The following is a 26741-nucleotide window of genomic DNA, read 5'->3' as shown; positions in this document are numbered from 1 at the left end:
GGCTCGCCAGCCCTTTTATCAGGTTAACATTGATTTGCACAGCAGAAATCCTAAAATTCATTGCATGCAGAAAACAGCCTTAGATCAAAGGATGGAAGTAACTTGTGCCCTCAAGAACCTAAACCTTGGTTGGGGTTTTCTGGAATGAAGGCAGTTTAGGTACCGTAGTCTGAAACTCTATTTTGCTTGACTGCAGCATTTATAATGGACTCAAAGTGGGTGTTGTGACAGAAAGCGGGTGTGCCAATACAATAAAAAGTACTGCAATGCCGCTCAAAAGTTTTCTAGGTGTATTGTGCAAAACCACAATTAATGTACAGGAATGACATGACAGTGGTCATAACTTAAAGCAACGGTTCATTACAGATGGGGTACACATGTATGGTCAGAGAAACATGATGGTGCAAGCTTGACGTATAAATGATAGTCCTTCTTAAGATACAAGTGGCATAGTGACATACTGGGAATCAATGCTTGTTATTCCTTTATTCCGAAAATTATCAGTTGTACAATACTTGTGCCCCGATACAATGACGTATCTATGAATCACAGATGTCACATCCTATCTGCCCTGTGAAATACTTTGCCACATGAAATGGAAATCTCATATACATAATCAGTTATAGATTTTGCATTAGTTTTATGCTGTTTCTTGCAGTCTTGTCTTTTATGAGTACTTGCATAATGTGGGAAAGGGTACCTTGACATTCTAAATGTTATCTATATATGACCACACAACTCTTAGTTTTTCCTGATCAGAGGAGGCTCTCATGTCATTATATTAATTGAACTTCTTTAACAATGAATATGTGGCAGGTACTTGCATGTGAACAAGTGTATGTAGCCTCCCAAAGGCAAGCACGTTGACGAAAGTATCTTTCTGTCATATTGGCAACAAAAGTTTCCCATAAGCGTTTTTTTTTTGCACGAAAGGTGACCACACATATCTTGATCTAGCAGACTGATCTTTTATGCTACAAGTCTGTGCTGTTTTCCTTGCAACGAATAGTTTTACATATGTCTACAACACGTAGGTCCTTCATCAGCTTTTCTTTTTTTTCTGCAACTTTGATGTTTTCTTGAGAACAATATATTACACGTTTTTGAAAGCTGGCCATTCAGCAGCCATTCTTTCTTGGAAAGCTTCTTTGCAGCCAGGCTCTAAAATTGTTGATAGACTATTTGTGTCAATTTTTTTTCACGTAACGATTAGTAGTCCTGCATTTAATTAAAAACTTATCCTTTGTCCCCAATATTTAGCTCTCTTCTTGCACGAGTTAAGGTGTGGTACCTAATTTAATTATATGGAAATAAAGGTACATGTGCCATCGTATGACTATTGAATATTTGATACATAATATTTTATTCAATTCGTATTTGAAAAAATTTACATTTGCCCACCTTTACTCCTTGTACAATGCACAAGGAGGCACCCAAGCCATAGTGGTGCTTATTGAAGTCTCATTTTCGAGATACTATTTCCCAAAGTGTGGGACGAAATACATTGGCGTTCCAGTTACTTTCGTGCTTCAATGTATAAAACAGCATTTTGGTAAAAAATAAGTGGAACAACGTATCAGGACTTGTTGCTGGGCTAGTTGGTTCATCTTATTCCGTAGTGTTTATACGCAACCAAGGACGGAAAAAAGTCAGGACAGGAAAGAGCGTCATTCAGCAGAACAACGATGCATTTTTACGCTGAGTTTCATGGCGCATATCTCCAAACTGGCGTCATTCTGGAAATTCGTCCTAAGTGGATACGCCTGAGAAGCTCACCGGCTCCAATTCATAAATTGCAATATGTGTCATAAAGTAATTAACTAAGAAGTTCATTAGTCAATTTTTGTTAATTAGCTCAATCTGGGTTTCGATTTCTCGTGTTACTAATGTCCGCCTCATCGAATAACCCAGCTCAATGATAAGAATTATGCTACCTGCCACAGACAATTTCTAAAAAATCTCTAAATATTAAAAATGAACAACCTGTATAACGCTGCGGCGCTTCAGCGTACGTGCTACGATGTTGCTGCGACAAATCCCTAGTTCATTGGCTAAAAACGAGTGTGTTCACATGCACGCGCGGTCTTGCAAGCTTCCGCTAGCACATCTACAAAAAATGCGCCATCGCGCCGCACGCAACCGACATAGCGATGTATGTTGTTACAACATTATGCGGTAGCAATGAATTAAAAAAAAAGAAAACGAAAAAAAAGCGCAGGTAAGATCACTGCACAGTGTTCGAAAGGTGGGTCACCGCGCCAACGCAACACATGCAGTCGCAGAACAGAATGTGACAGTGCAAGAGTCGCGTTTTCGCCGTGACACGGAAGCTTGAACCCACGTCGACAAAAATTTGCCAGTGTCGTCTGCTGTTGACGATAGTTGCCGACTTGGAACATCTATGCCCCGCCTCTCGGTTGCCAGCTCTCAACAGACGTCGCGTCCCCAAATCGGAGTGTGGATGCCGGCACATGCGAACCGCTCGAGCTAACTAATCAGAAAATTAACTAATAAGAAAACAAACGTGATAAAAATCCTGGCTAGGGCCAAACTTTTGCTCGTCGCCAGCAGACAAACGCTGCGACCGCGCTGTTGCATGTTGCCAGTCGCTGGTTATATGTTTTGCCAGCCAGAGGGCGCATGCGTACGGCACCGCTCGAGCGGTCCCAGCGTGAATCGAATTTTGTGCCCCGTTGCTCCAACCGCCCGCCGCCACTGAACCGCCCGCGTGCGGTGCGGCTTGCGGCGCTGGGCGGCTCGACCGTGTACAGGCCATCACACTTGGCGCGTGTGCACTCCACGCCGACGCTGCAAGGGTGAGTGTACAGAGCGGTCCACTGTTAAAGGGAACACACAGCGCATGACCTCTGCTCGGTGCCACCACCGGCCGGCGCCCCGTTTCAGAGCGGATGCTATTAAATCATCATGATCATCATCGTCACCTGATGTTTCTCTGGCGTGAGTGACTGCAGACAGTGACGTTCTTCCTCGGAGTCATGGTCCTGCGGAGCACAAGTTCTCCGCTTTTGCACGGTCCCGTTTTCGGTGTCTGTGTTCGCGTTGCCTGTATTCACATAGCTGCTGTCGACGCCTCTCCGCTTTGTCAGCTTTCTTCTCTCCGGCGTGAACGCGCTACGCCGCACCCCTGTATTTTCCACGTAACGGTAACAGGCAACCGATGACACCCCGAGGGGGATCTAAGTTAATCACGCAGCGAAAGCGCTCGCGCGGACATCGGCGTGCTTCACAACAGGGACATCCCCTCGTTCGCTCACCGCCGCCGACAGGACGAGTAAGGCACGGCCGGCGTCAGGAGGTCCAAGGTGTTCATGAGAAAAAATAACTACGGAAACTTCGCGACACCACTCCCCTACAGAAAACAGCTAAGACTGTGAGCGAGCTAGCTTTACTTCTACATGGCTGCTACCACTGGTACTCGCAAAAAAAAAATACTTTTGAAGAATGCTGCTAGCCACATTTTTTTGTGACAGGGTCATCACCCTGTCAGCGAGGGGCGATGCATCTGAGGGGGGGGGGGGGTCAGGACATCCGGACATCCCCCCTGGATCCGCGCCTGCATGAAAGAAACTTTAGGAATATTTACTGCGTATGCTCGCTGGTTCGTACAGAGCAAGTATACTTACTGATAAATAGTTACGTACTTGTAGTTATGTAATGAAACAGGCAGCTAATCACCAGAACATAAACTTTTGATGTTTTACTGTTATTGAAGGTAACGATTTTAGGGATATGTAGAATCAACTGCGATATTTGTAGTACATGAGAGACAGTAACTTTCAAGACGATTTTCCACTCTATATAATGCAAGCACAAACATCGGCACGCGCCATGAATGCTTGTTAGTTTGCGGAAAAAATCACACGTTAGGCAATAACTATGATATCACGAGAAGTTAAATGTTGGTAATTTCAGAGAGGATTCACGGATTATTAAAACAAGGCTATTGCAGTGATAACTTTTACATAACAAATGAGTAAATGGCTAGGCCAGTAGTATAGCTATTTATTTTTTGTCAATGTAGAATGAGGATATATTTGTTCACCTATTTGTTATGTTTGTTTACCTATTGGCTGGAATTAATGGCTTTTCTTTCGAATGTCTGAATTTGAAACAAGCTTCGCTCGCGGTAAGCCTTAAGGTACATCGTGTGCGAAGTTTGTATTGAAAAGATAGCGTGCAGGCAAGAATTGAACAATATTGCGGCGTTAGGGCCGTCTCTGCTCTTTCTCTTGTTACCCTTACACCTTCTCACTGTGCTGTGCTCATAATAAAGTATTGCGGATGCTAAAAAATGTAGAATAATATACTATGCATATGGCTGTAAACCACTACTGACCGTGAGTGAAAAGCGCGTAGTCGTGAGCGAAGCGGTTACTGCACGCACCTATTTCACTTGACTGCGAGAGTAATTTACTTTTTCGTTACTCTTATTCTTGAAAGCATGGTGCTATTGCCCTCCTACCCTTGCGAATGCCGTTTTTTACGTGCTTTCCTTCCGCGAGCTCAATTAGCGCGCTTCTACGCACGCACAGTTACCCCATTACCGTTCCCGAACTCTTGCACCGGAGCTAGGCAGCACTGATGAGTTTGCACCGTTAGATTTTATATTCTTTTGCAGCCCAAGCACAAAGACAACGCTCAAAGATGGATAAGCCCCATGCAGCCCCCACTGTTGAAGTTAAATAGACTTTAAGCGCTTTGCGTGGAAACTGAACGCAAAAAAACTACAGCGCGTAGCAGACGACCCTCGCTCTCCGCGCGCTTCGCGAGTGCGAAAAGCCCACGGGTCCGGAGCAGCAGCAGCGCTGCGCGGCAGTTCCCAGAAAAAAATTGGAAGACACTTTGTCGAGACTAAACTGTGACACCATTGCCTGTTAGAGTGTCTGTTAAAGTAGTTTGTGGCCGCCTGGAACTGTTGAAGCGCCATTTGTGGATCAGGAGGAGACGCGTCTTCCAAGCGGTGCTATGCCAGCTATGCGCGCTACAGGCGACAGAGCATGAGTGGAGCAGGCGACAAAACGGATAGGCAAGCAGGCGCCGTTGCTATGACAACTGTAGCAACGACGAAGAAATGACAGACTCGCGCGGCGCGGACCCACCCCGACACCCGCACTACGGTGTGTAGAAGGGGGAGGTGAGAGCAACGGCGGCGGCGGAGTGTTGCAAGCACGGTGTAAGAATAAGGAGAGGTGCTGACACTCTCCCCCCAACGCGCGCGGAAGCGCCGCTCGCTCGCGTCCAGATTATGTTCGGCTTGGTTGCAGTAGAGTGACCTAGAATATGGGAGAGTGTCCAAAGCGCCGCGCGAATGCATGGGAGGAGCGAGGGCCTTTTTGTGTGAACTCCCGCGCCGCGGCGCTGCTGTACCGGACCCGTGGGCTTTCTCCGCTGCGGAAGCCGCGCCAAGGCGGCGGGCGTCTGCTACGAGCCTGATATTTTGGTTGCTATTAGCCAACATCGCGATAATTTGGCATATGTTAAGCACCACGTCACCGCAAGGTAATACCGCAGTGACTCGCCACACAGAGAAGGCGTTTGCCGGCAGTGAATACAGGTATTTTGTCTATTTCCTTCTAGCTCGCTTGGTCCGCGCTTACGCGGCTGTTTGAGTAACGCATTGCGCGCGCTTACTTCATTTAGTTATGCGTGGAAGGAGCAACTTGAACGTGCTGCAGAAGAAAATAAGCTGGAGACCGCGATAATAAGCAAGAGAACGCAGCAGATATGGCTAACTAATGCTAACGCTTTTGCACCTTATAACCGTTTCCTTTCTTTAATTTCATGCATTCGATTTGCTTTACAAGACTGCATCCAGCGCTCTGGTGTTTCTTTATTAAGGCGAAATCCTTAACTGCGCTCTTGGGAAGCGGAATGTGTCTGTTGGCCGATGCCGCGGTACCAAACATAAATAGAAACCGCGTAACTCTCGCGGCTCGTTCACTTGGTATACCGAAGTATAGTGTGGAAAGGCACAAATGTGTGACTGATATGGCTGATGGGTCATGGCATTAGTAACTTCACATACTTGCACTCACGTCACGATTAACGATAACAACTTATGACGTGTGGTCATATGACGACGACCAGAAATCCCTCTGATGCTGTGGGTGTGACGATAAAAACGTGTTGAATGCCAATCTCGATCTCAACGTGTCGAACTTACCCATATATCATGAAGAATGGAGAGCACAGGTAAAGGGTAATAATAGTAATGATAATTTCTGGGGTTTTACACCCAAAAATCACAATATGGCAATGAGAGACGCCGCAGTGGAGGGCTCTGTTAATTGAGATCACCTGGGGTTCTTTAACGTGCACCTAAATCTATGTACACGGGTGTTTTGTGCATTTCGCCTCCATCGAAATGTAAGCCGCCGTGGCCGGGAATCGAACCCCCGTCCTCGAGCTTAGCAGTACAACCTACCAAAGCCACTAAGCTATAGCACGGCGTGTATAGGTAAAGGGTACGCGAGAAATATACGCGGGAAAAAACAAGACAAGCCAAAATAAATGAAACGCTAACAGTGCAACATGGTATACGTATGCCTCATTATAATTATAAGCAAGCGACGCGTCAGAAAACGAACATGACGGATTACGTATGTGCAACTCGTCTTTCGCCTTCTTGTGTTGCAAGAGCGCAAACACTAAGTGAATTTTGACATGAAAGTAACTTTAGGAATATTTATTGCGTATGCTCGCTGGTTCGTACACAGCAAATATACTTACTGATCAATAACTACGTACTTGTAGTTACGTAATGAAAGAGGCAACAAATCACCAGAACCTAAACTTTTCATTTTTTTTTGCTGTTATTAAAGGTAACTATTTTAGGGATATGTAGATCCATTGTGAAATTTGTAGTGCATCAGACAGCAATTTTCATGACGATTTTCCCCTCAATATAATTGCAAGCACAAACATCGTCACGCGCCATGAATGCTTGTTAGTTTACGTAAAAAAGCACACCTTACGCAATAAGTATGGTATAATGATAAGTTACATGTTGGCAATTTCAGAGAGGATTCACGGATTATTAAAACAAGGCTATTCCAGTAATAACTTTTACATAAGAAATTAGTAAATGGCTACGCCAGTAGTAGCTATCTATTCATTTCAATGTAGAAAAAATATATTTGTTTAGCTATAGTTGCTGCATCGAATTCTTTGGAATGTCTGAATTTGAAAAAAGCTTCGCTCACGGTGAACCTTAAGATACATCATGCGCGAAGTTTGTATTGAAGAGATAGCGTACAGCAAGAATTGTTCGTGTACGCAATCTCTGAACCGAAATAAGCCAACAATATTGCGGCGTTAGGACCGTCTTTGCTCTTTCTCTTGCTTCCCTTACACCTTCTCACTCTGCTATGTTCATAATAAAATATTGTCGTGGCTAAAACATATTCGAATAAATACATATGCATATAGCTGTAAACCACTACTGACTGTGAGCGAAAAGCGTGTAATGGTGAGCGAAGCGGTCACTGCACGCAGGTAAGTTTTTCACTTGACTGCGCGAGTAATTTACTTTTTTCGTTACTCTTATTCTTGCAAGCAAAGTGCTATTGCCCGCGTACCCATGCGAATAACGTTTCTTTATTTACGTTCTTTCCTTGTGCGGGCTCATTTAGCGCGTTTCTACGCACGCTCAGTTACCGTAATACCGTTCCCGAACTCTAGCACCGGAGCTAGGCCGCGCTGATGAGTTTGATACGTTAGTTTTTGCATTATCTTGCTGCCCAAGCACAAAGAAACGCTCAAAGATAGGTAATATCCATGCAGCACCACACTGTTCAAGTTAAATAGACTTTGAGTGCTTTGCATGGAAATTGAACGCAAAAAACTACAGCGCGTAGCAGACGACCCTCGCTTCCCGCGCGCTTCGCGAGCGCGAAAAGCCCACGGGTCCGGAGCAGCAGCGGCGCGGCGCGGCAGTTCACAGAAAAAGGCCCTCGCCGGAGCCGGCGCTTTGGACACTCTCCCATATTCTAGGTCACTCTAGTTGCAGTAGAGTGTACTAGACAATGGTCGAGTGGGCCGAACGGCGCTCTCCCGCTGAAGCGCCGCGTGTGGAAAAATTATGCGAGGGCGCTGCGAGCGAACTGGATTGGGGCGGAAACGCGCTCCGCGGCATATTCAACGTACTTTCGCTGCGGGCGCCGAGGCCGATTGCGCATAGTAGCTCTTAAAATAGTGCTTTATTTCAACTGCAAATTTATGCTTACACCATTTTGCCAAACATATATATTTGAGGCATGGATTACACAGCGCGACGTCTTCAATTTTGCTGTCGTTGTCAAGCGCGTCGTCTGCTAGCGAGCGCGCGTTCGCTACGTGGACGCCCAGTTTTTCTCGCAGAACGTCTGTGCAGTACATTTTTTTATGTTTAGTTGCTTTGGTGAGCCCATGACTCTTGACGGCCGGTACCAAATGTAGTTTTAGCCAGGTGAACTGCTGATGTTACCACTGTCTTCTAAAAATAACTGGTATCTCTGCAACATGAAACTACGTAATTTTATTTTTGATATCGTGTCATTTTACGCACGCTCCTTGTTGGTGGATGTTTATCAGGGAAATTCATCGAAGAAAACAGCATTAGAGTGAAATAAACTAGGTTTAATAACTGCGTGGCGCGAAGAATGACCAATGTATTTCTAGATAATTGAATCGAAGGGTACATAGACATATATGTTTACGATATATATGCAAGGAAAAAATTGCAAATAGTCTAAATGCACGAATTGAAAAAGCCCGAACTCCCGACCGGAACAAGCGCACGTGTTTGCTGTAACACACTTATTAGGGAATACTGCACATAAAACTCTCATTCGCAGAAATAATAACCATAGCAGGCAAAAACACCGTATATATATATATATATATATATATATATATATATATATATATATATATATATATGTGTGTGTGTGTGTGTGTGTGTGTGTGTGTGTGTGTGTGTGCGTGCGTGCGTGCGTGCGTGCGTGCGTGCCTGCATGCAAGTGTTGTTGATATACTGTACGACGCCGAATAGTCGTTTCCGTTCGAATGTAACGCATAACAGCACTGTTGAAATCGCAAAGGTGAGGGACCGATGGAAGTGAGGACTGTTATTCCGGATGATAGTGCTGCCGGAGAGTCGTGGTTGTTGCGCAGAGGCGCAGTTTCTGAGATAATTAACGCATGGGTGTTAATAAGTCCTGCTTAACAAGTTCCTAGCTGTCATTCAATATAAACGCCCCGTTTTGGGGCAGCCTGTAAATCTGCTCACTTGATTCAGACAAGGAAAACGTTTTTTTTTGACAGTCTCATCATGTTTGCAACCCATTAAAACTGGGTGCTTCATGTGGTACCACACTTATCTTCTTCAACGAACGCAACAGATCTGCACATCTCTACGTGTATGTGAGGCATGCCGTTCCTTTAATTGTTTCATTATGATCGTTATGATAGTGCACCGAATAACTTGAGCGGTACGTTATACATTTGGAAACGGCATTACATTTATGTATGAAATATAGGATAAGCGCGATAAGCGTTTTTCTCTGAAATCAGCCTGGAGAATTATTTATTTTACCCCTAGAAAAAAGCCGAAGAACGCAGCCACTTACTTTTTTCTCATTTTTTTTTAATTTAAAGCAATTCTTTGGTTTTACGTGGCAAAACTACGATGTCATTATAAGGCACCCGGTTTAGTTTTCACCACCTGGGTTCTTTAACGTGCACCTAAATAGAAGTGCACGAGTCTTTTTCCATTTCGTTCCCATCGAATTCCTCGACCTCGTTTGAACCGCCAGCTCCAGTTTAGCAGCGCAACGCCGTATCCACTTTATAGCCACTAATTAGGCTACCGCGCAGGCTTTCTTTCTCTTCTTTTTTTCTTTTTTGAAGTATCGACTGGAAAAAAAAATTCATGTACGGCTTACGGCCAAATATTAGCATATACAATGACTAACTAAAACCATTTTCGGCGCTCGATCGTGGTCCGACTGCAATAAAAGACCCCTTACCAATTACTCCGCATTCTGTTACGCGAAGAAGGCGGAAACTTGAATGAAATGTAGTGCTGCAGTTTACTCTTTCTTTTTATCTATAACAATGCTTCCCGTAAATCTGAGTACAGGCGCCGGATGGGGCAGATATGCTTTACTTGTTTTAATTAGGCGGCAAACAAGAACGTTACATATGTTACTTCGTCTGCTTTTCTCGAGACCTACTGATGGAAAACTATAGGCGCAACAATACGTATGAGAGATACATGCTGCTTGAAGAACTCGAACAATATTTGTTCTCCAAAGGGAACCGTACAATAACATAGTAGAATGAAAGCCGACACTGCGGCCGCAATGCACGCGCAATTGCCAAGCGGCATTAAAAAATAAAATGAAATAAAAAAACAGAAAAAAAGAATTTATTCTTAAGGCATAAATACATGTCATATGCAATTATAAACACCATTTGAGCGATATGAACGCAAATACCAGCGCGCGAAGTAGCACGGATGACCCTGCCGAGCTGTACCGCCAGCAGTTTCCAACGGCGCGACCTTGATGCGGCCCAATCCAGTTCGATCGCAGCGCCGCCACAGTATTTTTCCACGTCGGGCGCCTCACTGCAAAGCATGCGCCGCCCCAGCCGCTCGTCCCACTCGACCATATTCTAGTACACTCTAGTTGCAGCTGGTTCGGCGCCGTCGTAGAGGGCGCTGCGGTATGCGGTCCCAGCCTCGGCGGCAAGGCGCGTGCTGCCGCTGCTTCGTCTTCCTGCTTGCATGAGCGGTGGCGCTGTTTTGAAGCACGATTTTTGTTCGCGTTCTTTTCATGAGCTTGTGCTTGGGTATTGTCGCCACGGGCCCTCGACGAAGGTGGCAGCGGCCTTCTGAGGGGCGTTTGAAGTGACTAGAAAGTGCTTCGTTCCGAACTGTAATTCTGGATACCTGACTTGTGCGGAGCGTGTGCCTTTATTCAAAGCGCCGTCCGACAGCGGTCGTCTAGAGCAGTGGCGCCGTGCAAATCTGAGGGCAGACCGAACTCTAACGCGCCTACCGACCATGTCTGCACAGCCATTTTTCAGAGGATATGATATCGATGGCATATTGTCACGACGTCGAAAGCTCGAGGGACAAACGAAACGCATTTGTCGGCAGAGGCAGTAACAAGAACGGACGGTTTTAAAATAGCGCGCGCTAGTCACTGCTGCTTCTTCTTCTTGCTATGTTTTTCATAAGTGCCGATGTGTCTTATGCCGTCGTCATCGCCGCGCTAGACACGTGGCAATATTACGCGGAGCGCTCGATAGAAGGATTCCCATCTTATTTCCAAACTGTCCAAAGAACCTCACACGGTCAAATAAACCTCGAAAGCCGCTGCGGAAGAGAGAACCTCCTGTGTGCCGCAGTAGTTTGTGCAAATTTTGCTGCATGTAAAAGATATATACTGGGTGGTTTACTTTCATGTACCAAGATTGGAAAATATGTAAATGTCACGTATCTGGACAGAACCAAGGTAATGTTGTCTGCCGTCGCTTGGAGATACTCAGATTATTTTTTTATTCCGCTTAATTACATAATTATTTTCATAATTGAATAATCAACTCTTTTAATGCTATAATTGGATAAAAAGTATGAACAAGAGAATTGTACAGCAGCGTGGAGAACTCCCAGTATAACTTTCTGTTGCTAAATACGTGATACATAAAAGTGTTTTCCGAGCGTGAACGAAACCCGCGAATACAGCAATATTGCCGCGCGACTGGCCGCTCGAGGCACTTTGGGTGTATTCGTGAGCTTCTTTCATGCTCGGAAAAACACTTCTACGTAGCGCGTATTGAGCAATACAAAGCTGTATCGGGAGTCTTTGATGTTGCTCTAAAATTTTCTCATTGACACTTTTAATCTAATTATAATAATTGAGAAGTTGATCAATAAATACGACTAATTATCTAGTTAGGCGAAATGTAAAAAATAACCGAGTATCTCCAAGGGACGGCAACAACATTACTATGGTTCTGTCCAGCTACGTGACATTTGCACATTTTGAAATATTTGTGCACCCTGTAAAATAGTGATGTTTTCTGTGCAGATGTGTGCCTGATTTTCAAATTTGTTCCATCCTGGCTACTGGATTTTTTTTACAATGCCCGTGCGGTGTATATTACACGCTTGCATGTTTTTATACATTTTTACATTGTGGGAGTGTATGAGACCGCAAGCTTCTGGGATGGTTATCACCTATTAAAATTATCGAGCTGCTTCATGCACAAGTTTTTTCGTATTGTGTCTATGCAAAAAAAAAGGTCTATAGGATTATTGTGTGGTGGGTGTAAGTGTATTTGTGGACAGGCTGTAGCATGCATTGTCAAACACGCTTACATTGGCACATTCTCATATGCAATTTAAGAAACAAGAAAGTTACCTCTTCCTTTTTAGATCCTGCAAGAGTCACTCAGTCCTCAATGGACGAAAGCCAAATGAATAATATACACGGTCTATGTTAAGTGGAATTGGAATAAAAAAGGCATTTGCTCAGATTTTCATCAGTAAACTGTGGTAGTGATGCTCTAATTCAAGATAGACGCCTGCCTTCGTCCCGCCTGATAAATTCCCATTTGAAAGAGTTTTTACATAGCTGATGTGCATTCTCATCTTAAGTTCTAGCCATGAACAGCCACTTTGCTCTAGTGCATTGCATATCGGAAGCTTGCGCCGTTTCATTTCTTAATTTATATCGCGGCCACATTGAATTCGCGCAACGATGATTGAACGGTTTTCTGAGTGTGAATGGAAGCAGCGATAAGCATGAAATACATTTTCTGGTGCAGTCACTATTTTCTTCTGATCGAGGGGTAGCACGTGGGCTAACACATTCATTTTTTTATGCTTGGATGAACGGCTAGACCGGACGAAACAAATTGCGCGCGCGAGGGTAACTTCAGTGGGCTTTGAGTGCTGCCCGATTGATCCGTGTTCACGTCATCCACGCCCTGCACAAGGAACCTTCATGTTAGCGAAGCCTGGTACACTTATCACTTTAATGTGAAATAACGATTTTTTTCGCGCTTTGAGATTTACTCACTCCACTACGAACGAAAATTTAGCGGAGGCAGAGGAATGCCAAGCCGCCGGCGTCGCTAAGCTGGGACCGCTGGCCACGGCGCCCTCTATCTGCTCGCAGCAGAGCTACTCGGTGCGCCCGCGCGCGGCCGAACATAATCTGGACGCTCGCTCGCGCGCAGTGTCAACACCTAAATATTCTTCCACAGTGGTTGCAAGCAATCATGACAGCAGCGGCGGCGCTGCAGTCGACAGCAAGATCGCTCCCCTGCGCGGAAGCACGGCGGTTGGTGCCGCGGGTTTCGAAGCGGGCGTTTCTGTTCGCAATTAGCGGTCGCATATTTGACATAACTAGCGTTAAGCTAATGCATATCGTGCCTTGTTAGTAGAGGAGACATTAAATGAATAGCAGCTATCCTCTGATGAGCGGTTAAGTGTTAAAATGCATTAGATTCGGGCACGTCACGGCCGGCACAAATATTTTTCGCTCGTCTCGGTCGCACGCGTTCTACGTGCTTTCCCGAATCGTCGGGAGTGAAAAAAAGAATGATTTCAGCTAATGCGAAGAAGATTATGCTAGTGGTGCGGGTAAAAAAAGCTGCACCGATTTCTAGGCTCCTTAGGTCATATTACTGCGACACACAGCATCCTGCTCGTCAGATTGGTTAATACCAATATATGATGCTTTAGAAATCATTCCACGTAGGAGTTAAGTAAACAACTTTAATTTAGTCGCCAATGCGATGAACTAGAACGGTGGGGACCATGAAGAATACCCAAAAGGATGACGGACAGCACTTGATTATATGATCCAATATACAGGGCGTCCCAACTATGATGCAACAAGATTTAAAAATATGCAAATGCCCCGTAGCTGTACAGAACCAAGGCAATGTTTGTCGTCGCTTGTAGATACACAGATTATTTTTGATTCCCCCTAATTATATAATTAGTCTTCATTAATTAATCAAGTTCTAAAATATTATAATTAGATTAAAAGTGTCAATGTGAAAATTGCAGAGCAACTTGAAAAACTACCGATACAGCTTTCGGTAGCTCAATACGTGCTACATAAAAGTGTTTTTCCAAGCATGAAAGAAGCCCGCGAACACACGCAAAATTCCCGCGCGACTCCATGGCCGCTCGAGGCACTTTGCGTGTATTCGCTGGCTTCTTTCACGCTCGGAAAAACACTTTTATGTAGCACGTATTGAGCAAAGGAAAGTTGTATCGGTAGTTTATTAAGTTGTTCTACAATTTTTACATTGACCCTTTTCATCTAATTGTAATATTCGAGAAGTTGATAAATTAAGATTAATTATGGAATTAAGCGGAATGCAAAAAATAATCGGAGTATCTACAAGCGACGGCAAACAACATTGCCTTGGTTATGTCCAGCTACGGGGCATTAGGATATATTTAAATCTTGTTGCATGATAGTTGGGACACCCTGTAGATGATTCAACTGGGGTTCGAAGTGCAGCTCGCATATCTTCCAAGTCCTGTTTAAGGCCTTATATGCATGGGGCCCGAGCCGCTGCCATGCTTTAAGTGCCTCATCGTCACCAGGCACCGAGAAAAGGGATGTTTTTTTTTTTCTTCTGCTTTTCTAGCAGTAACAGCCTGTTGTGCAGCCCGGCGCAAAACAGTGCGTCTGTCCTTTCATGCGACTTACCATGGCTTCTTACGGCATGGCAACGTGTAAAACTATTGTCACCACAAGGCGGCACAACTGCACAGCGTGAATGCAAACAGAAATGAGCCGTGGAGCTAAAAGAGCCGAACAGAACCATGCAAACCGAGCGCACTCACTAGCTCTGGCAGCAGCCAAACCAATGGGTGTTCTGTGGCCAAACTACAGCGGAGGCATCTTAGTGTCGACGCGCGCGCCACCACTCGGCATCATGAATCACTGAAACACGCGCCGCGCTCTCCGACGGCTGCGTTGCTCCCACCTCCCCCTTCTAGCCACCGTACCCGCACTAGACGAGAGTGACGTGACGTGCGCGAGCCAATCAGGAACCGCACACCTGCGCCTAGCGACAGTGACGTCACGACACAGAAGAGACCAATCAGGGGCCGGAAAGCTGTGGCAGTTCCTGCTAACGGCAGGTGACCTTCACAGTGAGCTATTAAAGGCTTCCGCCTTAAAAGGCCCTTGCCGGAGCCGGCGCTTTGGACCCCCGTGCTTTGGACACTCCCCTCTAGCGAAGCGGCGTGGGCGCCTTTCTTAGCGCGCAATGCATTGTGGCTCGGCGCAGTCGGCGCGACCAACGCGCGGATGGAGGAAGATCTATCTCGACGTCGGGCACGTTGGAGCGCGTTGGCCGCGTCTGGTTACGTTGGCTACGCCAGTGCGTCGAACTATTGACCCTTTTCGCGTGCCGTTCGTTCTAGAGAAACGAGATGGCGCTTACGGCGGTGCGCCATAGGTCTCTTCAGCGACCTCGCACGAATACAAAACCATTACCGCTTTTACCTTGCTTCTTTGCGATCAGCTGTCGGAAATTCAACTGAGTTTTCACTAACGCACTGTGCTCCAGTCACGCTGGATTGAATCATGTGGACTGAAGACGTGTGCAGTAGTTGGCTGCAAAATAGTGACTGGCATATTAAGGAATGTAATGAATATGTGGGGCCGAGTTCGCGGACCGCTGCTGCAACTGTCCGTACATGTTTCCGGCACTTCGAGATGCACGGCTTTTCTCGAGGATACACAAATCTACTCATCCGTCAGCCTTGTATCACTAATCTTCATATAAAGGGCTTCATCCCCGGTACGTCGGCAAGAGTGAGTACCCTTCGTTAAACAATGTTAACGGAAGTAGTAGGTTTCGCTCACAGTATCTACACACATCTGCCCCAACCAGCACGGAAACTCACGCCTAGTCTTTCGCCAACGTGTTAAGAATAGGTGAATGGGCGCACACTTGAATACATGCGCACTATTTATGCACAATAAGTGAAGGTACTACACCAATAGCGCACGAATGGTCCAAACTGAATGTTTCGATCGTGACGGTTCACAAGAGTAAGTGAGTTACTAGCCATAATACGCATTTGTTACAAGGTATTACAATGTGAAGAACAGCTTCGTTTCAAGCCTTGTTCGCAGCAAGAACAAATCTAACGGAATTGAGCACACCCACGAGTGAGTAGGCAGAAAATTATCAGATAGTGACCGCACCGAGGAACCTTAATGAGTCAGAAACGTGACAAGCCGCCGCTTCAAAATATTTGCGAGAATGAACGAAGACCAAAACACCATAATCCCGATTCAATTCATGAGCGGAAAGTTTGGGATAGTTTCAAATACATGTTTCTCCGCGCTTTTAGAGCAAGCACCATATACGCTGCTCGCGTCGTATGGACATAGCCTAATCAGCTCCTAAAGCACTTTTGCATCTTCTCTGAAACGGCGGCCAAAGATTCGTGTCGTCCACCCAGTCTGTCTACGATATCTCCCGAAACAGAGGTTTGCTGAGACGCACCGGCGTCATACACATCCATTGTAAACACGGAGGCAGTTGAGGCAGGCAATGGACGCGTCCCCGCGTGATCAAACATTGCAGCGCCCGCGGGATCACCACGAAAAGGGTAGCGGGTGCGGGCGCGCGCGCGCGCTTACGCCTCGCCAGACTATATCCGCGCCTTTACACTCTAGAACGCCGCGAACACCAGCGACTACGCTGGAATGTACGATGAGTCATGTACACAAATAGCCGACGCGCCGGACCCGCACATCAGGATTGGACGCCGCCTGGGCACTCCGCCATCGCTGTGCTTGAGTGTTACTTGTTTCGCTGTGCACGATTTTTCCCAGTAAAGAGTTAGCATTGCGACTCACTGTGGCTATTTTTCACCGTCACAACGTGACAATACGTCGAGGGTGACTGCAAATGACGGGGAAATGAGAGATGAATGAAGAACGGACGCAAAACGAGTGGGACGCTGATAAGTTTTTGTTTTTCTTTTTTGTTGATTGCTTTTTTAAATTTCAAATTACCGTACGGGCACAGAAGGGCATTGCTTAAGGGGTCAAGTAATGCAGAAATTGTGATCGTCAGCACTCAACAATATATAGTTCCTTAATGAATATAAATAACTTTGATTATAACTATTATTTTATTAAAATAATAATTAGTAAAACTAATCAGTATATATATATAAAGCATAAGCCGACAAACAATGACACGAAGGACAGCAAAAACAGAAAGAGAAGTGGAATGAAAAAGCAGCTGACCGCAGGTGCGACACGATACCACGCCTTCGCATTGCGCGTGCGGCGCCCTTACCAATTGAGCTCGCTACCAAAAGTGCTGTCAAACTGGATGTGCGCCCTTGTCAGTGGGGATGACTGGACATGGCGCCCTATAGCTTCAGTTATGCGCTCCGCTGTTGGCGTTTTATTTGACTAGAACTGGGAAGTGTGAAGGGCGCGGGGCTTTGCCCGGAAGTGTCGCCTTGCGCGATCCCTCCACTATGTCGAAATAGGGCACTGCGGTCGGCATGGGGACTGGTGAGCTGTCGAGTTACGCAAGAGACGTTTGAGTATTCGAGTAAGGAAAGCAAGGAAGAGATTTATAGAAACGAAAAAAATTAAATTAAATTATAAAATTTTACGGGCCAAAACCACGATTTGATTATGAGGCACGCTGTAGTGGGGGACACCGGAAATTTGGACCACCTGGGGTTCTTTAACGTGCACCTAAATCTAAGTACACGGGTGTTTTCGCATTTCGCCCCCATCGAAATGCGGCCGCCGTGATAGAACCGAAGTCGTTACATTCATAGGTTACCGTTCCACGCGCTATTTTCAAAGCTCCCTCGTGTTAATGAGACGTAATTGTTAAGGATACGTTCAAAAAGAAGAAAAGAGACAGGAAAGATGTATTGTGCCATATTGCGATTCAGGGTACAAGTCGTTTTCGGAAAAATTGTTCCTTATTCGTGCGGCGACATGCAAAAAGCAATTAGCTCTACAGGAGAATTCCACTGTGCGTGCACTGTAAATGAGCTTCTGCAGCGAAATGAGGCTTAACAGGAAGGTCTAATGCTACAGTGCACTGTATGCAGGCAGCAGAAGTGGCCGTGGAAGATATGCTGACTACACAGAGCAACGCAGCGACGCTCGCCTTGTGTGCTATGTTTTTGCAGACAACGAGACGCGAAAGCGGTGTCTCCCATAAGCAGGGGTGTCTGCGATGTGTCGGGACAGACAGGGCTACAGCGGAAGTGCCGAATGACGTTTCTAAGGAATGGGATTTTGGGGGGCTTCTGTCTTCTGTAGCCGTCAGAGTCAGCGTTGTTGCGAAGTGCGAGGGTCGCTCGGCCCCGAAGGTTCCATGTCTGGTGACGTGCCAGGTACCGGGAGAAGGAGAGGTTCAGTTAGATCAGAAAACGGTTTTATATACAAATTTACATGTGGTATTTTACAAGGGCTCCATGATATTGGAGCCGTCTACATGCTAACATCTTAGCATGTTCTAGCGTTTAAATCTGCGAGCCTCTCAGAACACTCAAGTCCCGCTTTTTATCCCTTTCGTTTCCCTCTTTCACTCGACGAGGGAATGCACCTCAGTTATTCTTAGCCAATGACCATCCTCGACCAGTTCGCCATATCCCGCCCATGATGTGACTCTGTCCCATCGGGCACCGCCTCCAATGTTGTCTGATCGCCCCCGCACACAAGGCAACGAGTGACATCTTGGGAACCAAACGTTGACGTATTTCCCACGGGAATGCTCGACGCTGCGCCCTTGCAAGAATTAGTCGCCTCTCCGTGACGGGCATTTCGCGGAAGCCACCGTTTTCAGGGAGGGCGGTGGCTGTTGTCTCGGAAGGGGCTCCTCGTTGGCGCGTCACATTCGGCGCCGGGCCGCGTGTGCTGCGACGGAGAAGAGCAGATTTTTTTTCGCTTTTTCCAAACATGACTGAGTGGCATCGCCGGATGGGAAAATCTAAACTGCACGCAAGATGGCGGCCCTGATACCTTCACCTTACAGCAAAGTTTTCTTTGCCTCTTCGACTTTTACACTGCTGCTGCTGCTGGTGCCTTGCACGCCGCCTCAGGCGATGGATGAGAGCTCACGGCAGGGGTGTGGGAGACGAGATAGCGACGTCAACGACGTTTCGGTAGAGCGGGGCCTCAACACCCTCTGATGCAACCTGGAGGACACCACAATGCCATCTGGAATCCGTAATTAGGTGTGAGCCCCCGCAAAAGCATTGCAGGAGCAGCCGAACTTGCCTCCGTGCTCACGAGCTACAGCAACGACAGTCCAGGGAGGAGGTAGAGAGAATGTTAGAGAGGGAGTAGAGAGAGAGGAGGCAAGGAATGAATGAATAACCTTACCCCTCTGCGCTCGACACGGGAGAAAGAAAATGCGTCGTCTGAAAGCCTTGTGCATTTGTGCTCTCTTCAGCGAAGGAACTAGTGAATGAATAACACATCTCTGTGTGTTCTGTGTACTACGTGGACAAAAACAAGTGGTGTAGGCAAGGTAACAATTTACATCACATCACGACTGTGGTATGCCGTCAACATCACCGCCAAATACGGTCAATGAAAGCAAACAGTACAGAAAGCTTCCCTTACATCGATTCCCACAGTGCGTGAGGTCTGCATATTTTTGAAGCGAACCTTTATATTGCTACGCGAAACGAAAAAGCGTCTGTCTGTCGCCTGTCTACAGAAAACTATAATCATCAGCATTGACTCGAGCGTCGTGCTCTTCCTCCGCATCTGGCTCGTTGGTGCCCCTCGGGTTGCGCTCGTGCTTGTGCTATGCACGCGCTCGTGCCAATGCTCCCGCGTTCGTCGTCGTAGTCTTGTTCCACAGCTGGCTGTGTTGCCGCTCATCCTTCCAGCGTGGAATTTCACGTCTCTTCTGTCGTCGTAATGGGGAGGCCGCGTTTACGGGGGTATGAGCCATTTTTTTCTTACGTACGTGATGGACAGATTTAATTTTGAAGCAGTTTAATTTCAAAGAATCGCAATCCGCAATGGAGGGCAAACCACACGGCCGAGCAAACTCGAGACATCGAACGGAAGCGAGAACGGCGGACAACGGCCATATCATCAATGGCGTCGCTCTCTGCGTCGAAGCCGTATGTGTGGCTAACCTCATAATTGAGAAACACATTCTATCTATCTATCTATCTATCTATCTATCTATCTATCTATCTATCTATCTATCTATCTATCTATCTATCTATCTATCTATCTATCTATCTATCTATCTATCTACGCCGACTCAGTGATCCGAGTTGTCTAATAGCTTGGGCCACTAGATATGTGCTCGTGGTCGCAAATGCCGTCGTGGTCATTTCATCGTCGTCATTCCAGCTTTGTCATCCGACTCACATTCTGCCTTCATCATCGCGCCATCGTTGTAATACAGTCGTCATGCATTCGTTGTCACATCATTGGATCACGTGGCCATCCTCATGTCTTCGTGATCGTTCTATCATCGCCACTCGTGCTTCACCATCCGACTTTCGTTATGCCGTCATCGCCTCGCCATGGTCGTCATACAGGCTTCGCGATACAGTCCTCGTCATGTCAATGCCGTCATGCACTCGCTGTCACACCAATTTTCTCATATAGGTTTCATGCCAACGTCGTCATTGGTTCGTTGTCATACATTCGTTGTCTTACCTTCGTCGTGATGGCGTCGCGGTCATTCCATCGTTGTCATTTTAACTTCGTCCTCCGGCTCTCCTCATGGCGTCGTCGTAAGACGGTCGTTTTACCATCTTCATCATTTCAGCAACGTCCTCCCGTTGTCGTCATGCCTTCATCGATAAATCGGCGTCATTTCTTCATCGTCATTTTATCGTAATCGTGTTTCGTCATTTAGTCGAGACTATCCGCCGTTGTCATGCGATCGTCGCCATTGCGTCATCGTCAGACAGTCGTTATCATGCTTCCGTAGTAATACCGCCATGCCGTCTTGGTCGTCCCATCGTCTTTATTCCAGCTTGGTCATTCTGTTTTCGTTATGACGTCGTCGTCACGCCAACATCGTCATACAGGCTTCGTGATACAGTCCTCGTCATGTCACTGTCGTTGGACATTCGCTGTAATCCCCCTTTCCTCATTCCGTTCTCATGCCATTGACCCATGCCATCGTTGTCGTCATCCCAGTTCTCTTCAGTTTCCATGCCATCGTCACATGGATGAGGATGGCACTTGGGCAACTGAGTAGATATATAGATGGATAGATATATACATAGATAGATAGATCATCATCATCATCAGCCTATATTTTATGTCCACTGCAGGACGAAGGCCTCTCCCTGCGATCTCCAATTACCCCTTTCTTGCGCTAGCGTATTCCAACTTGCGCCTGCAAATTTCCTAACTTCATCATCCTATCTGGTTTTTTGCCGACCTCGACTGCGCTTCCCTTCTCTTGGTATCCATTCTGTAACCCTAATGGTCCACCGGTTATTCATCCTACGCATTACATGGCCTGCCCAGCTCCATTTCTTCCGCTTAATGTCAACTAGAATATCGGCTATCCCCGTTTGTTCCCTGATCCACACCGCTCTCTTCCTGTCTCTTAACGTTAGTACTAAGATTTTTCGTTCCATTGCTCTTTGTGCGGTCCTTAACTTGTTCTCGAGCTTCTTTGCTAACCTCCAAGTTTCTGCCCCATATGTTAGCACCGGTAGAATGCAATGATTGTAAACTTTTCTTTTCAACGACAGTGGTAAGCTCCAAGTCAGGATTTGGTAATGCCTGCCGTATGCACTCCAACCCAATTTTATTCTTCTGTAAATTTCTTTCTCGTGATCAGGGTCCCCTGTGAGTAGTTGACCTAGATAAATGTACTCCTTTACATACTCTAGAGGCTGACTGGCGATCCTGAATTCTTGTTCCCTTGCCAGGCTATTGAACATTATCTTTGTCTTCTGCATATTCATCTTCAACCCAATTCTTGCACTTTCTCGATTAAGGTCCTTAATCATTTGTTGTAATTCGTCTCCATTGTTGCTGAATAGGACAATGTCATCTGCAAACCGAAGGTTGCATAGATAGATAGACATGCTCAAAATAGCTGAAGTAGGCAAATAACTCTAATTACATTAAAAACACACCCGGTATATGTGTATACAATAACGCACTTGTGTGCAGTCCCCACTTCCTGTGCGATGAACGACGGTCTTTCTTCTCCATCGTACCATTCCCTGCAGAGTCGCATGTAGCCGAAAATACGCTGGCGAATCCTTCTGCTTTTTCAATAAAGAGCTTACTCTCTCTCTCCCAGGTACTGGACTCTACTGCCTGTGACAATGGCGGTATAGCGGTGTTATTTGTATGCTTGTGAGATGTGTTACTGTGCCTCGTGTTCGTGGCGATTTTTTCTCTTTATTGTTTTTCGCTTGATTATTCATGCCTGAGTTTGGTTTTTTTTGGCGGGGGGGGGGGGCATTTTCGCATAGCCGGCCCCTCACGAGGCCCACATTCCCATGTTTCTACGTTATTAATTGGAAAAAGAAGTCAATTTGGGTTAGTTCCGCACTGCACATTCGCATTCACCAATTTTACCACGTGGAAAACAGCAATTCAATGAATTTAGCTTTAGTTGATCGCCTTCGCTTCTTTAATTGGCGCTTCCGAGTGGTGAAGTGAAAAGCCAGGACCCTTTAAACCTCGCTTTTCCTATCACGCCTTTCGATTTTTACCGCTGGCTTTGTTTAAATTCTTTAACCTCGGCTCTGGTTTGTGGACAGGCTGCATGAGTGTTGCGTCAGGCAATCATTTTAACGCACGTTAAAGAGCACGCCCGGTACAGTATTGTCCTTGTGCAGTGTTCTTTCCTGCAGCATCGGCAGAATGAATGATTGGTAGAATTTGACTGGCAATTTGTGGAAATCTAAATCTCGTGGTACCGTGCCACTTTATTTGTTTATAAAATCCTCGGAAAGTACTACTTGCCCAACACACGGGCGACACCGGTGGACACGGTTTCATGAACACATCAAAATGACAAGGCCAGTGATTACTGTAGCAATGATCTACTGTATCACCTTAACACGCAGTGGCTGCTGCCTGTGGGACATGCGTATTGCGATGATGAAACATTGTGCCTCACTTAAACTACAGCGCATTCACAGTGCACTGCAGCCTTAAGGTTTCGAATCGTATTTCAGGAATGGTTCCCGAGTGGCTGCAGGATGATACCGTAAAATGAAGCGTCAGACTGGTGTGATGGTGCAAATCAAATAATCGGCCGTGCCAACTTTCTTGCACAGTATCCAGGAAAGGATAAACCTACGAGATATCTAGCGTTAGATAGCTGTTTGGGTATACCATTAAAGTCGAAGTCCAGGCTACGGACTCGGGGGGATTTAGTAAAGTTCCCGGCTATATAATAAAACAAGGTCTTCCACAGACCACCCCCCATTAGAACACGAGGCACAAGTGTACCCTGTTGTGCACTCCTCGCGTGCATAACTTATGGAGTAACTTGCGACAAAATCTTAGACAACTGGTTACGCATTACACGGGTGCGAATCGGATGTTACTTGGGCTCCCGCTCTGACGCACACTCAGCACAGAATTAATCCAGAGCCCTCCACTACTGCGTGCCGCATAACCAGAACTGATTTTGGCATGTAAAACAGCAGACAGAAGAAGGTATTCCATACGCACACATGGTGTACGTGGTGTTGAGTATGCCGCCGAGGCCCAGAGATGCGACGAATCTGCCGATGTTGAGCATGAGGAAGCTCGGGGAGAGGCAGATCACGACGCTCGCCAGGAGGGGCAGCGGGGTCATGAACACAAGCGCCCTCTTCCTGCCATACCTGCGACACAACGGTATACGGCTTAGAGTCTTTGAAGAAAAGGTAAGCAACCATAGAAAGGCGGCTATGAATTGCAATAGAAAAAATTAAGCGTCGCAAACAGCAATGACCAGCGGAGCTCAGTAAAGTTGTGTAATGTCGGGCGAAGAAGAGCGTGGTTTAGCAAAGCAGGATCAAAGCTAAGCAAGGTTTAATGGAGTTAAGCATTGTTTGGCTATCGTTTTGCTTGGCTAATACTATTGCTAGGGTATCTCTTAGCTATTTCCTGGCTATCACTACGTTTCCTAGCACGCTCACGAGCCGCTTCTCTCCGGCGTTCCTATCGAGCGGATTCTTCTTGGGAGTTCTAGCGGTCGGCTTCGCCATTGCGCTACGTCGATAAAGTCCACGGTGAGACAGAGACCCGCCGATGTGAGAGCGCGCCTGTTACTAAGGGGCACTGACGTCATTACTAACGTCATAACACGTCGCCAAGTGGGAGCGCTGTGCTCCGCTCCCGCTCTAAAACCCCTATATATAAAAAGTAGCGACACTCTCCTCATCCGCCTTCCCTCCTCCTCGTTTCTCCTCTCTTTCGCGCTCCTTTTTCGACCGTTGCGCCGCCTACACCGCTTGAAACACGTGCACTTGTTTATCTTTCACCGCTGATCAGATTCGACGATCGCCGACTGTGTTCGTCGCTATCGTTGTGCTCCTCGCCAGTCGGTAGACGCTTCTCGGGCGAAAATGGCGATGGAGCGTGATCGTAAACAAACGCAGCCAGCGCCCGGGGGCTCGACGGTCCACGTGATGCCATTAGGCCAATACCGACGCGGCGTCGGCCTCGGACAGGGTGTGCGAGGAGGCGGCGGCATTCTTCAAAGCGTGACGCTACTTTTTATATATAGGGGTTTTACTCCCGCTCAACTCCGCCCTGCCACCTGTGCCGGAGATCCTCCTCCCCACTCACCTCCCTCGTCCCCCTTGCCACACTCTCTTTCCTCTCGTTATACACTCTTCCCCGACTCTTCCCCGACTTGGCTATGCTGCGAACATCGCGGCGCATGCACCAAGCTATACTTTAGCAGCTCCGCTGTAAAATATTACGGCAGATTAAGCGAACCTGTTGGTATCTACGTTAACCAAATATTTCTCAAATTGTTTCATTTAAACACTATGCAAAAGGCACGCATTATTTATTTATTTTTATTTATTTTCAATACTGCCACTCTCAGTTGAGAGCATAGCAGGTGGGCATTACAAAGAGACAGTCATGTTAAAAAAATGACATTTTGTAAACATGCGCTCTTGTACAAGGCATTTAAAGCAAAAGTCACGCACAAATTCAAATTAACATTTCAAAAACATGCATGCTGCGCACACGACATGAAGTACAACCACGAGGAAGGATTACAACCAGTTTGTCAAGCAAAGAGAATCAACGCCTTGTCGATCATGCGCAATGTGGAAACATTAACTAATACTGAAAAAAAAAACGCGAAGCACAACCAGGCACAGGATTGCAATCTGTTAAAAAAAAGGGAATGTAATAAAGGAGCAAGCAAGCGATAGTATAACAACGAAGTTATGTGCAACAGCATAAGCAATCCCTTTCACCAAGAAAACCGGTACACATTTCATAGGCCATCACCAGCAAATATTAGGAAAGGAAATACATGGTATAAGTGCAGGAATCTAAGAAGACGGAACTAGCGTTCAAATGAGAGAGTGTGCGTGGCAATGGGGGTGGTACTAGAGGTTAGATGTATGTTCTAACTTTGCACTGAAAGCGGACACTGTTTCGGCGTCCGTGATATCCTGATGTAACCGATTCCATTCACGTATCGTAAGTGGGAAAAACGATTGCCCAAACGAGTCGTTGTTGAAAGAATATTCAATTAATGTGTATTTATGCTTATGACGAGTCGGGCGCGACTGTGAAAACGCGACGTACTTAGACACATCTATCTTATAGCTGTAATGCAGCAGTTGGTACAGAAACTTGAGACGTGCCTGCTTTGCTCTTGTGGATAGAGTCCTAATGCCAGAAGAAGTCAGAAGGTTAGTGGGAGAGTCCGTGCGTTTATACTTGTTATACACAAATCTTATGGCTTTGCGCTGTACCGACTCCAATTTTGTTATACTAGTTAGGGAATGAGGGAACCAAACTGTATTAGCATATTCTAACACTGGTCTTACGAATGTAGTGTATGCTAGAAGCTTTGAGGACGCGGGTGCCATTCTTAAACATCTTTTTACATAGAATAGCTTGCGTAGTGCGGCTGCCGTGATGTTGGCAACGTGTGTATCCAATCTGAGGTCTGACGTCAACGTAACGCCTAAATACTTATGTTGTTGAACATTCGCTAGCGGTTTACCATTAATAGTGTAAGTGAATTGGGACGGGTTCTGTTTACGTGTTACTGCAATGGTTACGGATTTTTTTTACATTAATGGACATTTGCCATTTAGCGCACCAGTCTACTAACTTATCAAGGGACGCGTTGAGTTTAAGGTGGTCTGTAATGCTGTGAATTTCCTTATAAATAATGCAGTCGTCTGCGAAGAGCTTGATACTACAGTCAATGTTTTCTGTAATATCATTTATAAAGATTAAAAATAATAGTGGTCCCAGGACGGAACCTTGAGGAACTCCAGAAGTTACAGGGACAGTTTCTGATTTAATACCTTCGAAAAGCACGAACGGGGAGCGGTTTGTTAAAAAATCTTTTATCCATGAAAAAATTAATCCCTCTCCGATTACACTTTTTAGTTTTGCGATTAGTTTACTATGACATACGCAATCAAAGGCCTTTGTTAAATCAAGTAAAATCATGTCCATTTGGCCGCGGTTGTTGATGTTAAGTGCGAGGTC

General features: G+C 46.1%; 1 protein-coding gene across 1 annotated transcript in view; it reads right to left on the bottom strand.

The window, feature by feature from the left end:
* The window catches only part of LOC119437749 (organic cation transporter protein), a 119622-nt gene that overhangs the window by 71390 nt on the left and 21491 nt on the right, over positions 1 to 26741 (bottom strand). The window contains exon 5 of the mRNA XM_037704727.2: positions 23733 to 23887. Within this exon, the coding sequence (XP_037560655.1) occupies positions 23733 to 23887 (155 nt within the window). The remainder of the gene's footprint in view (positions 1 to 23732; positions 23888 to 26741) is intronic.

Source organism: Dermacentor silvarum, chromosome 1 (assembly GCF_013339745.2).
Source record: "Dermacentor silvarum isolate Dsil-2018 chromosome 1, BIME_Dsil_1.4, whole genome shotgun sequence".
In the NCBI taxonomy this organism is placed as follows: domain Eukaryota; kingdom Metazoa; phylum Arthropoda; class Arachnida; order Ixodida; family Ixodidae; genus Dermacentor; species Dermacentor silvarum.
The sequence above is the reverse complement of the archived record's forward strand: the minus strand, read 5'-3'. Positions and strand labels throughout refer to the sequence as shown.